We start from the raw sequence: 13,914 nt of genomic DNA, 5'->3' as shown, positions 1-13,914 counted from the left end.
AATAGAGTTATTCTCTAGAGGTTTTTTTTTTAATCAGATGCAAAGTATTCCTTATAAATTGAATCTCACTTCTGCCTATAGCTGCAAGGATATTAGATCATTCTCCATTTTTTATATATTCCATATGTACATTTTAGCAAAAAAGACTACCTCCCAATAGTCTTTGTAGGAACTAATTTCCATATTTTATTTTTGCTACCCTAGGGGATTCAAAGACCTGGAATTGGACACACCGTCCATTGAGAAACGATTTGCTTATAGCTTCCTTCAGCAACTCATTCGCTACGTCGATGAAGCCCATCAGTATATCCTGGAGTTTGGTAGGTACCGTCGTCCCGTTACTAAGGGTCCAGTGTCTGTTACTCTTCAGGTTGACAGCATCACGGGTTCAGACGGCAGGCTGCCAGACTGTTTTTGGTCTGTTCCTGGGCAGTATAAACGCTGTCTACCCATCCTATTACTAAACAGAGTCTAACAGTCAGTAGGCAAACGCGTTCTTAGGGATCGGTAAATTTAGAAACCTTAAAAAAAAAAAAAGAACATACCATCCTTTTCTCCTTATACTGTTTATTGGCATTGATTTTTTTTTTTTAAATTTTTGAAAGACACTGTGGATGGACATCAGAATTGAAGATAGAGCTAAATCTTTCCTTATGAAATTAATGGCCATGCTCTTGAAAAAACTGAAACTGTGGATCCCCAGACTTTCTAGGCAATGTGAAGGCCTTGAGTTTAGCCTTCGTAGGGACACACATTTATGGTAGAGTGTCTGCAATGCAGAGCACTTTGCCATCCTGTCAAAGTACAATGGAACAGCTCCTCCCCATGTGGCCCCATGCTCCCAGAGTATGAAGAGAATTCCTTGTTTCATTTTTTTATCTTTTTGAAGTGTTTATTTATTTATTAGAGAGAGGGGGTTGGAACATGAGCGGGAGGAGGGGAGAAGTAGACTCCCCACTGAGCAGGGAGCTTGACACAGGACTTGATCCCAGGACCCTGAGACCATGGCCTGAGCCAAACGCAGATGCTTAACTGACTAAGCCACCCAGACACCTCGGGAGCTCCTTGTTTTTATCTTAGATTCAGAACGGATTTTCAATGCAGCCTCCTCTCACATCTTATTTCAGGATTGTCCTCCGCACCACTGACTTAAAATTTGAGTTGTTAATTACTGAGCTTCATATCAATCACTTTCTAGCCCCTGGTTAGTATTAAGGTAGAAGGATTAAGGATTAAGATGGCCCCTTTGGAAAAACCAGCGTATTCTGGTCATTATCTTTTTATTTTGTTTTTCATGGTTTTTTTTTCTATTTTTATTTTTGTTTTTTTAATCCTCATTCTTTCTTCTTTTCAATACTTCTCCTCAGGGCCCATAGTCCTAGAGCCTTTAGCAATAAATATATCCTCCACAAACACATCCTGACCAAGGAATCTTTTTGTTACTGTTTTCTTAGAATTTAGGTCTTCGTTTTTGGCACGTCAGATTAAAGTTCATCGAAATTCGGGCTTTGGTATTTTCTTGTTCCTCGTCTCCTGATCATCCCTAATGGGATGAAAGATTTTCCAGTTGAATACTATTCTCTTAAAGAGCCTCCTAATTTCTCAGCCTGCTCCTTATCTGTAGCCAAGTGCTGTACTTTGGATTTCTTTCTCTCTCTCTTTTTTTTTTAAGATTTTGTTTATTTATTTGACAGACAGAGATCACAAGTAGGCAGAGAGGCAGGCAGAGAAAGAGAGGTGGAAGCAGGCCCCCTCCTGAGCAGAGAACCTGATGCGGGCTCGATCCCAGGACCCCGGGATCATGACCCAAGCTGAAGGCAGAGGCTTTAACCCACTGAGCCACCCAGGCGCCCCTGTACTTTGGATTTCTTAACTGTCTTTTTCACAAAAGCCAACTGTGCAAACTAATTTATAATATGTAATCTCTCTGTAGCTCATGCAATAATTTTTAAAAAATACAATTTATGAGTCACCCTGAAAAGTAGAAAATTTGTCTCAATTAATGAAATTTTCTGATTTTTTAAAAAATTAGGACATGATGAATTTTGGAAGTCTGTGATGAGGGAGCACGAGGCTGGATGAAGACAAAGCAAAAGCTGGCGCCTTGTACACCCCCCTCCATCCGCTTCCCCTCTGTCCTATCTGTAGCATCCCTCAGGCAGCCCTGACTGCCATGAACAATAAGCAAATAGTTAACTTGCAGAGCTCACAATCCTGCTAGACAGGAGTCTCCCTTGGCTTACAAATGTCCTAAATCTCACTAACAAAGACGATTGATAGCAGGATTGTGACACCCCACCAAAAAGTCTCCCAACTATCTTAATGTTAATGACTGGTTTAAAGACAACATTGATCAAGCCACAGGGGCAAGGCCTCCGGCAGGCATGGGACTTCCTGGCACCTTCTAGGCCTCTTTAGCATATGAAAACTCCACTGAAACCTCCCTTCCCCTCACCTTCCCCCAACCGCAGGGTACCTAACCTGCCATCCCTCACAACCCAGGGCAGCTGCAGCTCTTCCTGCCCCCGGGTGCTGTCATCAAGAATTCTTTCTTGGTCATTGGCTCCGGACCTCAGCCCACCGAACCTTACCTAGGTTCTAGAACTTCATCATTTGTGCATATAGCTAAATACTGAAATTTCTCAAACATATTGAAAAGGATCTGATATGAGTAGCAGCTCAAATGCAGTCTTCTTTTTGTCAAGAGGGAAGAAGGAAAGCAAAATCAGTGTACTAAGAAAAACTTTTTTTTTTCTTTTTTTAACCCTGCTTGGATAACAGAAACAAAAATGTGGTGGGTAAATGTGTTTGGGCTTTATCCACGTTGTACTCAAGTTTCTGAATAAGCCCCTGTTTGTGCAGAGGGAGTGGTGAGACCCTGGCTGCAAATTCACCCACTTAGTGCATTTCTTTCTTTCCACAGGATAGAGAGTCTTCTAAACCTAGTGCTGGAGGAAAAGTGAGGCTAGCTCAATGTAGATCCCAAGAAATTCAGGGCTTTTTATTCCCCCCGCCCCAACATGTTCCTTTTACAGTTGGATATGACCAAGAACTCTGTTAGAGGAGCAGAGTTGGGACTGTTTACATTTATTTTAATTTTAGTTTTTCATTGTCACTGCCAATGAAACTTCTATCATGCCTTCTTTTATCTTTAAATTTACTGCCTTTGCAACATATTTGAGGCTAATGGCCATAGTAAGAAAGCACATATCCCTTTTTCTGATTTTTGTATTTTATCTAGATTATATTCTCTCCATCAGGAGTTTGCGCATTATCATTTTTGTTAAAATGTATAATGTAAAAAGGAAAGATGTTTCCTATTTAGTTCCTTGAAATGCTAGCATCTTTAGCTATGTGCAAAACTGTCTTGACATAGTTTATATGAGAAAGCCCCTTAAATGGATCCGGCCATTTTACTAATATTTTTGAGAGAGATTGAATTTAAAAGCATACAAAAATGAAATCTGTGAATATAAAAAAGGCACAATTTTCTTTTACTCATTCATGTGAAGAGCATTATTCTGATATTAGAAAATATTACTTAAATTTCCTAAGACTTTTCCCCAACTCCTGTCTCAGATTTAATGAAACATATCTCAAATTGCTTTTATTTCTATTTACCAAATAACTTTTTCTGGCAGAAGTCAGTTTGATTCTTATAAAATAAGGAAGCTCTGCTTATAAATTTTACTAAAACTTTATATTCAATTTTTGAAATCTTTTGCTCTCCGGTGTGATCTGCGTATCATCTTGGTTATTATGCCTTTTGTTACCTCCTCTGTATGCGGGAACTGTCTTCTGTATGCATGAAGAAGTTGCCAAAGGCCACTTCCAAGCTAAATGCATGAGGTCAATCAGTTCTTAACCTCAAAATCATTTTCTAAACCCTGGGGAAAACTGGGATGTCTTTGCTTTGCTTATGGAAATTATCTAGTGACATAAGTGAACTTCCTTCTTTCTGAGCAGCATGTTAATTTTCCCATCTAATATTATGGTTGTGATGCTCCCTCCCACCCCAGGCTGGCTTCCTGTAGCTTTTTAATTGGTATAGTAATATTGTAACTCTGGGTCACAGCAAGAAGTAACTGCCTTTACTAGGGGCCAGGGTTAAAATGTCACCAATTTTGTTTCCTTAGTTTCTACTCCCTGCGCACTGCCGTGAGCTTCTTTCCTACTGAGAGAAGACGTGGGATTTCTACTTTTTTCCACTTGTCCCCTACACGTGTGTCACGAAGATTGTAACGCTAAACCAGCGTGTGTGCTCTTTTAACCCCATGTATGGGCTAGCCTCGATGAATTTTTTATTTGGGTTTGGATTTTTTTTTTAAATCCTTTTGAAAAATTACTATCCTGCTTGGTGAAGTTAGCCTTGATATTTTGGATGCCTTTCTGTGTTTGGTTTACCGGGATAACACATCAAGCAGCATGTTCTAAATGTTGCATTTTAGGTGAATATCTTGTAATGTTTGAAGTCAGACATGTTCCTAACAACTCTTACTGTCTACAGATGGTGGCAGCAGAAGCAAAGGAGAACATTTCCCTTATGAACAAGAAATCAAGTTCTTCGCTAAAGTACAGTATACAATCCATTTTGGTTTTGCTTCAGTATGTTTGTTTACAAAATATACTCTCTAGATCTTTGCCTCTTTCCAGAGTGTACTGGTCTACAAATACAAATTCTACATGTAAATATTCTCTGGCACAGAAATAAGTGCTTCTGAATCATGTCGGATAAATTTGTTGCGAGGATACTTGGTCATACTTTAACTCACTCTTCTTCCTGCCATAATTCTCAGATCCCTTTCATCTCTGTGGAGTCTAATTCAAAGCTCCCCTTTTGGGGCCTTTTATCCAATGACAGAGAAGAAAAATACCTACTTCTTAAGATGCGATGGTTGTAATGATTTAAAAATGTATGAGCATTTCTTTTCTAAAGAGGAAAGGCATTTGTCCATTTATAAATTATAAAATTGACAAGCTTTACATTATAAGAAGCTTTACTATATAATCTTTATTCTGGGACCTTCGTCTTCCTCATTTTGCAGATGGGGAAGCCGAAGATGAGAGAGGATAAACTGTTTCTCTCTCAACTATACCCATTTTTAGTATTCACTCCATCTAATAAGAATGTATCAATTATCTGCCCTTGGCCTGGCTCATTCATCGACTTTCTCTCAGCCAGGAAGGGAAGGAGACAAGGCGTTGCAGGTTCTCCATCTTGGGTTCATTCACTTACACGGGTCAGACTACATCCCAGGGATCATACTCATGGCGCGCGTGGCTACAGACAGTGGGATCCTGCAGAGGGTGGATGGAACTCAGGTTGCTCCAGAGCCTCAGCCCACTGTGTAGATCTGTTCTCTTTTCCTTTCTTTCAGGTTGTTCTTCCTTTAATCGATCAGTATTTCAAAAACCATCGTTTATACTTCTTGTCTGCAGCAAGTCGACCTCTTTGTTCTGGAGGACAAGCATCAAACAAGGAGAAAGAAATGGTGACTAGGTAAACAGCTCCATAAAATAAAGACTCTTGTTCAGTGAAATGTATTTGCGTTGGGGAGAGAGCCGCAGGGGACCTTGAAATGGGAGCACGCGGGGTGGGGTGCCTTCCCCTCCCCCCCTCCCCCCAACGGCCCCCCACTCCTGCCCCCAGCTTCCTGACCTCTGCTGCCCTTTGGAATCAAACACTCTGAGGAGGATGCTCTCTGCAAGTTAATGTGTGTGTTCTAAATGTTGAGTTTTCCTCTATTTTGCTACTAAATAGAACGCAGAATAGAAGGAATACGGCACCCAGTACAGAATCCACAAGTACAGACATCACTGGATTAGTATTTGACATCAGTGGTGCTTTTCACGTTACCTCCTTTAAAATTTCTCCGAATCTATTATTTTTGCCCCAATTTTGAAAAATACAGGGATTTTTCTGGACACCAAAACCCCATTTACCGAAATTATCTTTTCCGATGTTTGTTTGAAAATAACGACCATTTGTGGAAGAAAATGACATGAAAATACATACTTGCCAAAGATTTCCCCTCATACGACTCAGGCTGGCATCTTAGCAAGGCTTTCTCTTTTCTCTTTGAACCCCAAGTGCTCCTTGCAGATTGATTTGTAGTTCTGCTGGGTCTTTCGAGTCTGATTTTTCAAACTTCTGCCAAAATTTAGTACTTGTGAGAGTCAATTACTCAGCAGATCTATTTCTGGATTATCAAATTGCACAGGAGTCCACACCCAGGTTTTAGATTATGTTTGAAAACAAATTTCTATGAAAGTGAGTAACCTAGACAAAGAATACAAGCTTTCCTTAGATTTGAACTTGACTTTAATAGTCGGTGATGTCATGTGATGTACGATTGCAACTAGGTGAAAATTAACCCCAAACATCTTCAAATAATGATCTTCCTCTGAAGTTGGTGAAAGTGATTATAGTTAAGGAAACAGAGAATCCATCCTTTGGCGCACTTTGTTTCCACCTACCTTGTTACCCAGAGAGGTGAAGGGCTACTTTCCAATGTGAATCCCCTCCCCTGCCTCCCTTTGGCAGGGTCTTCTTTCCTCTTACCCCAGGAGAGAGAGGCCCATCCCTCTGCATTTCACAGGCTTACCATCCCCAGGGGACTGGGAGCATCTAGAGATCTAGAAGTACCAGGGCATCAAGTTACCTTTAAATGCCCTGCAGCCCGTACTGCAAAGTCTCCTCACTACCAGCCCCCCACCACCCAAGACTTTTTTAACAGCAGCTTTGTTCCCAGAGTTGTTGTTGATGAAGATGCCACTCAATTACATACACCAAGATACAGTGCAGTCAGAGAATGGAGGAAAAAATACAATTACGCCAACTCTAGTCTTCCTCTCTCCTGTGTCATGTTTTATCTCCATTAAGTTTTTTTCTTTAAACTGTTCCCTGACCTCAGAAGTAACTAATTTTCCTTTGCCAGCTCTCCCTCAGAATAAACCGGAAGAGCATTGCTACTCCGTGCCAGCTCAGTTAATGTGGTTTGGGGCCTGAGATACCCCCTTTTCATTATTAACACAGCACCAGAATGTTTTCTATAATATCATCCAGTTTCTCTTCACCTCCTGAAAAAGGGTTAGCAAATTCTTCTTTTCCCATTACCGTTTCCAAAAGAGAAATCTGTCTAAAATTCCAGCATACAGGACTGAGACATACACTAATAGGAGTAGCTTAATTTCATCACAGCACCTATGCACCAAACATAGATAGAATTTAAGCTCAGAAATTCTGAAATGAAAAAATGAATTAAGGTAATGATAAATTATGGCACATGCAAAATGCTGCCCAGTTGCTAAAACTAAGTATAGAAATATGTAATAACATATGATAATGAGTATTTAAAAAGTAAAATATATGTTTAAATAGTAAAGATCCAGAGTTTTTAAAAATCTAAATTTGTATGTGTAGAAAAATACTGGTAGGGAAGAAACTTGATTTTAATAATGTTTTCTTTGGGGCTAGTATAGCAGATTTTTTTTTCTTACTAGTTTTGTATATTTTTAAAGGTTTTAAAATGAAAAGCCTTTTATAATCATAAAAATGTGTCTTAAAACAACCCAAATCACCATGAAACTAACAAAAACCAACTAAAAATTTTGTTTGACGTGTTAAAATGAAATCACTGAGAATTACAAATGTATGATTTCTTACCGCTTCAGTTAAATATTACCTCAGTGAATATAATAGGTTAAAAAAAAAAAAAGAGGACAAAATAGAACAAAAAATACTGGCCCTACCATGGTGGATAAGCAGTCATGCCTTCATACACAGGTTGAACCTGAAGTGATCGTTTTAATTTTTATTTTAACAGTTGTGTGTAGTGGTATAGCTGCGTGGGTCTAAGTTAACTTGCACGTTTAAGAATGGGTTGTTTCCATCCGATGTTAGATGCTTCTTGGCTCTAGACATTGTGTATTGAGCATTTACTATATGATCAAGTCCGTGAAAAAGGGTAAAGTGTGGCCTCTGCACTTTGGGAATGTACCTGGTAATAGCTGGGTATGTGAGTGGAAATCCAATTCTAGAAGAGAGCCATGCAGTGCTGTGGGATTCGTAGTTAAGTGAGGCCACATTGGATGGGTATGGACAGACTAGAGATATGAAAAAGCCATGATAATTTATAATTGGTCTTAAAGAACATGCAGGTCGTAGATTCAGAAGGGGGCCTATTTTCTTCATGCAGATAACAACATAGAGAGTGTAGAATGTAGTAATTTAGGGTCAGTATGAGTTATGTAGATTCCTTACGGAATACTGTAATTGATATTGACTGCCAGGACAAGGCATCTTCTTCCTTTTTCCTTTTCAATGTTTATACTTAGTCTTTTTTACTTGATTCTTCAGCCCTAGGAAGCCATTGGGATACAGGGCAGTCTGACAGCAAAAGCAGGATGGAGAAGTGTCAGCTAGGTAGGAGGCCATTGATAGTGGTGCAGGCTGTTAAGATAGAACTGCTTCCTCAGATAGGTGTTTCCACCACTGATTCATTCAGCACATATTTCTGAAAGCCTGCCATGTGCAAGGTGCTGTCCTGGGTTGAGGATAAACAGGCACGTACAACAATGTGCTTCCTAACTCCAGAGCACAGCTGAGTACCTGCTTCCATGGAGAGCAAAGGTCCGGGAATATAGGAGATACACATGCAGAGTGGGGCTGAATGTGGGAAGCATGGACAAGAGAAAATCACAGTACAAGGCAATGAGTCCTATGGAAGGTAGGAAGAAGGAGGTCAACATGGTGCTGGAGTTTCGATGCTGAGTGGTTGGAACAATATTGGTGGTGGTAGCAAAAAGAAATGACCGGAGAACTGGTTTTGAGAAGAAGATGTTAAATTTGGTTTGGCAGTCATTGAGGTATGAGAGTCGTAGCAAGTCATTCAGCTGGAGGTGCCCAGCAGAAAGTTGGAAATGAGTGTTTGGTGTTGGTGGAGAGACCAGAGCAAGAAATGACATATTGGGAGTTTGTACCCAAGTGATGCTCCAGGTCCTGAAAACAGATGAAGGGGGAGTGGAAAGAGAAGCAAAAAGGTCTGAATAGCAAAACTTGGAGAATTATTCCATGTGAAGGGTTTTCAGAAACGGGTTCTTGAAGAACATGGAGAGTGATTACTTAGAGAAGAGGGGGGAATGCATTGCTGTAAAATGGGATTTAGAGTTTCCCAGATTGAAATTGTTGATGATGCCATGTACCACAGAGAGCTCTTCAGGACGGAGGTTGAAAAGCTGTTATGAGATTTGCTGATTGGCAGGTACTGTGACTATCTAGGGAGCTTTTCAGTAGAGCAGTGAAGTGAAAAGCAAAATGACAAAGCAAGGCATCAAAGCCAAGGAGGTGTAGATACATTATGAATTCTTAAGAATGTTAGCAATGGTGGCATATACAGAAAGGGAATAACAGCATTAGGGAAAATATTTTTGGAGGAAACATAGGCCAAAACTTATAATAATGAAACCTTATAGTCCATATAGAAACTACACTCTGAAAGTGATGGCACAGGAGGGACAAAAGATATAATTTGTCTTCTGGGTGGATTTGGCTTTCTACATATACTGATAAGAAACAATCAAAGTTAAGAAGCAGTTTTTACTATAAGAAGTCATTTTTCTCGGACAGACTGTCAGACATTCAGTATCCCGAAAGAATGGGATACAGAGCTGTTCTGTTTTCCATCACAGCAAAATGTCCTAGGTCTGGACGAATTGGGTTAAAACATAATCCTAGTGTCAAAAATTCAACATTATCTCCAAATGTTTCATGCAGATCCCAGAGAGTCTCAGTACGAGGTGTAGAAGAGGTCCCTTAAAATAGGTTGGTATACATATAGGGCTCCAAAATGGGTACAGCTCTGAGAAGTCACCACTCTCTTCAGACAGAGACAGACCTTTGTTGGGTTAGCATGCATAAGGCTCGGTGGTTGAGGGCCCCTGGAGAAAGATGTTTTTGGTTTATTGTCTTTTTTCCCTCTGTCACTATATAGCCCATAAAGCAGCTCAGGAGGCTGATAGCCCATTTTAAATTCCAGTATCTCCTTGAGCAGATCATTGATTTCAAAAACTTTTAGAATAGCTAGGAGATTTCTCGAGACCTCAGATTCACTTAGACATTTGTCGATGAATGTTCTCTTGGAAAAGCTATACAGTACTCTTTATAATTAATTTTCATTCTTACCTTTTTGGCATAGTTACTGAAATGAGAAATGGTAGCCAAAACTTCCTGTTGAGAAAGTCAGTATCACCGATGTGATTCTCTGGTCTCCTTGCTCCCGTCCTGCCCCAAGCACGTGACTCCATTTTTTTCCCCATGGCATAGCTTGTCTCCCCAGTCCTGGCAAGTGTATGTCTGCACACTGCTGTTCATGGGAGGGCTTGGCAAGACGGAATGGGACAGTCAGGATAGAGCTGTTACCATTATTGGGACAGTCAGGCTAGGTGTGGGTAGCTTTGTACAAATGGGTCATCAAGGCTAAAGGTGTCTACAGAGCCTGTGCTCTCTGAGCTCAGGAGTGTGTGGGGACATGGGAAACTATCATCAGTTGGAGTATGGGAGGAGAGGTGTCATGGTAGAGATTTGCAAATGGCCCCTGGGGGAGCCTAGAAGGGGAACTCTTTCAGCTTGGGCTGGGAGTAGAGAAGGAGCTAGGTGTTCGCAAAGGCCTGTTGGGGGACGCCTGGGTGGCTCAGTTGGTTAAGCAAAGGCCTGCTGGAGTGGACTTGTCTGGTATTGGATCATGAGGGATGCATAGAAGGGCATGTAGCAGGGAAGTGAGTGAAGGGTATTCCCGAGAAGACTTGTAAGGAGCCTACCACATTGTGGCCTGGTGGCAAGCCGGGTCCCTCGCGGGTCTTGCCCCGGTTCTGGGGTTTAATGTGAGAGTTCATACCCGTGCTATCATGCTGAATGCTGAATACAAGCCACCTTTCCTGAGAATTTCCCACTACTGAACTGGGTCTAGAGGAGATCAGAAACAAGCTCAACGCAAGCCTGAGCACTGAGATCCCTTGAAGTTATCCCATCTGTAGTGCTCGTCAGTTGTTCCAATCCTGTCTCCCCTTCACTGTGTTCAAATTCACTGGATGCTTTGGTATGTGCGCAAGGGGTATGTGGTCAAGGCAGGAAAAGAAGAAAAGTTCAAATGATAAACATCCTGAAACTTACAAGTAACATTTTACGCCCAAAGCTCCGAGCTTCTGGTTTTAAGTAATGTCCATAACAACGATGACAAAAATTCTAGAATTCCAGTGGTATATTCGGGCAGATAACATTTGTTCCCCTTGCGGTGTTTGAGTAGTTATATTCTTGTGGAGTTCATATAGATGGCTTTTATATTAATTAGCTTTGCTTCCAAATTTTTTTTTGTTTCTTTACTTATAATATGTGCTTTTTTAACCATGTTTGTTAAAGATATGCACTCAAAGATTCTTTCTTTAATACCTTTACTCCACATTCTGCTCCAAGAATTGATTCTTTCTGCGTGACATCATGTTGCTTTTTCCTGCTCATATATCAGCTGTTTATTTTTCTTTCTTTTTCTTCTTTTGTTTTAAATTTTATTTTAATTTCTCCCTGTCTTTTCTCCCTTCCCTCCCCCTTCTTCCCCTCTTTCTCTTTTGTTGTTTTTTTTTTTTTCTTTTGTCTTCAGCCTATTCTGCAAACTTGGAGTTCTTGTCAGGCATAGGATTTCACTATTTGGTAAGGAGACCCTTGAAATGAATATGAGCATGGCCATCACTTGGTTTCCTTTGCCAGTTTTGCACTGTGTCGGGTGCGGCTCTGTTGCATGAATGCATGTTTGCACGGCTGCATGCGTGGTCCTCATAGGTCCTAAGGTAAGATAAGGTCCTCGAGGTTCTTCATCGGTAGCATTATCTGCGGTGAAATTGAAGACGGTAACTTCTTCGTGCTGGTCCAAAGCCCCTTTGAAAATCAAAAGTTTTTGTTAGGAAAAATAAAATGAATGCAAGTGGCAGCTTCTGCCCTATTTTATTTCAAAGGGGTGAAGCAGAACCAGGCCCTCGAATTTGCCTCTTGCCAATAGACGACAGAGTGAGCTGTCATAAATCAAAACATTTTGACTGCACTTATTTATTTTTGTAAAGCTCTTCACTCCAATTGTGCGTGTTGACTGCCTTCCAGACATGGAAGCTTCAGAGAAGAGACAGTAAGGCAAGGGCTCCACTTGGCAAAAGGGACTTTTCGAGTCCATTTTTGTTGGTGTCTGGGAATTCACATAACTGAAGTCCACCGGCTCAAGCGCCTACTTTTGGACAGCTGTGCAGGGTGGGGGTGGGGGGGGGTCCCTCCCTTTCCACAGCTTCTCCTCTCTGTGGGGCTGTAGGACTCGAGAGAAGCTGGCAGACTCTATTCATTTCCTGCATCTGCTTTGATAAACCACAAAAGCCCACTTCAGTGCTGTGCACTCTAGGTTGTGAGACAGTGTTGGGGTCATTTTGGTCATAAAATGTTGAGTGTGCTCATACAGATGTTGCAGGTTCAATTCCATTTATAGGAAGAGCTAAGGATTATGTCATTTCTTTAAAAAGCCACAGGGAATGAACCGAGGAATAATATGTGTGTGTGTATATCTTTACACACACACACACACACACACACACACGCATTGCTTTTAAATTCTTTCAAGCAGTCTATTTTTTGAGAAATGGTAGTTTCTGGATATAAGCCCTTAAAGCCCTGTTTGATTTCTAATTTTATTAGATCCAATATATGGTGCTCTTAAATTTAGTAATTAAAAGTTCTATTTCATTTAAATTGCCCGAGTTTTTGCATTAATGTTTCAGTTATCCCAAATTACTGGGCAGATTATCTTTAAGATAATTTCTAGTTGACCTTTGTTTGACTTCACTTCAACATAGAAAAATTTCTGTGAACATCGTGCAGACAGAATCGTTATGTGCTCTTCAACGTTGTCGTAATAACAGTGGATTCATGGGTCCTCCATTTGTCTTATTCTGTGTCATTCTGATGGGGACCCCTTTCCTCAAGTGCAGTATTTGTCTCCTCACTGATGAGCATAGTAATAGTCTGTTGTGCTGTTTCTGACTTCGTACCTATTGCAAATTCTTGCTTTTCTATATTTCACTATAATTTTCTTTAAAAAATTTTTGAGGTACTCCATATATAGAACAAAGTACATGAATCTTCAAGTAACTTAATGATGTAGTTTGTTGAAATTTTCCATATATATTTAGATATAGATATAGATATCAAGACAGAATATTACCAGCATCCCAGAAGCCTCCCTTATGCCATTTCCCAATTTATAAACTTCTGCAAAGAAACTATATATCTGCAAAGAAACTATATAGACCTCCATTACCATGGGTTAATTTTGCCTATTCTTTAATATCCTATTTTTTTTTTAAGGGTCCTATAATTGAAGATAAAGGCGTAGTAAAACTTGTCATACCTCTCAGTATAGACTGAGACTTTAACATTCATTCCATCCCTATGTGATGTTGAATTCCCATTTAAGCATTGAATTTTAAATCCCTTAGCCTTTAAATACTATTACTTTTATTTTTAACAGGAATTTACTGGAGAGCTAATATGTGTCTTCACCTTAGAAGTGTATTTGTCTGTCTTCTTTATATTATTCTAGTCTCTCCTGTTTTTGTTGTTTCAAATTTGCATTGACATTTGCCTGCAAAGTAATACAAATTTCAAGAGGCCTTCCTTAATCAAACATTTTCTAATACAGACGCATTAAATCATTGGAATCTTTGAGGCTCACCCATGTTATCTTCACACTTGACAGTGATAACCTGACTTTAGACACTAATAGGATGTCCTGGAAAAATAAGGGGCTTCGAATCGGAAAACCTAGACGTAAGTGCTGTATTTTGGAACTAGCCCAGCTGAATGATTTGATGAGGGACTTGACC

The 13,914-nt window shown here is 40.2% G+C and overlaps 1 protein-coding gene across 7 annotated transcripts in view; it reads left to right on the top strand.

Moving 5' to 3' along the window:
• The window catches only part of RYR2 (ryanodine receptor 2), a 756,727-nt gene that overhangs the window by 590,742 nt on the left and 152,071 nt on the right, over positions 1-13,914 (top strand). For all 7 annotated transcript variants that reach the window (XM_032312097.1, XM_032312094.1, XM_032312091.1 and 4 more), the window contains 4 exons: positions 205-320; positions 4,508-4,572; positions 5,379-5,500; positions 11,655-11,704. In XM_032312097.1, coding sequence (XP_032167988.1) covers positions 205-320; positions 4,508-4,572; positions 5,379-5,500; positions 11,655-11,704 — 353 coding nt within the window. The remainder of the gene's footprint in view (positions 1-204; positions 321-4,507; positions 4,573-5,378; positions 5,501-11,654; positions 11,705-13,914) is intronic.

This window comes from Mustela erminea, chromosome 14, assembly GCF_009829155.1.
Source record: "Mustela erminea isolate mMusErm1 chromosome 14, mMusErm1.Pri, whole genome shotgun sequence".
Taxonomy (NCBI): domain Eukaryota; kingdom Metazoa; phylum Chordata; class Mammalia; order Carnivora; family Mustelidae; genus Mustela; species Mustela erminea.
The sequence above is the reverse complement of the archived record's forward strand: the minus strand, read 5'-3'. Positions and strand labels throughout refer to the sequence as shown.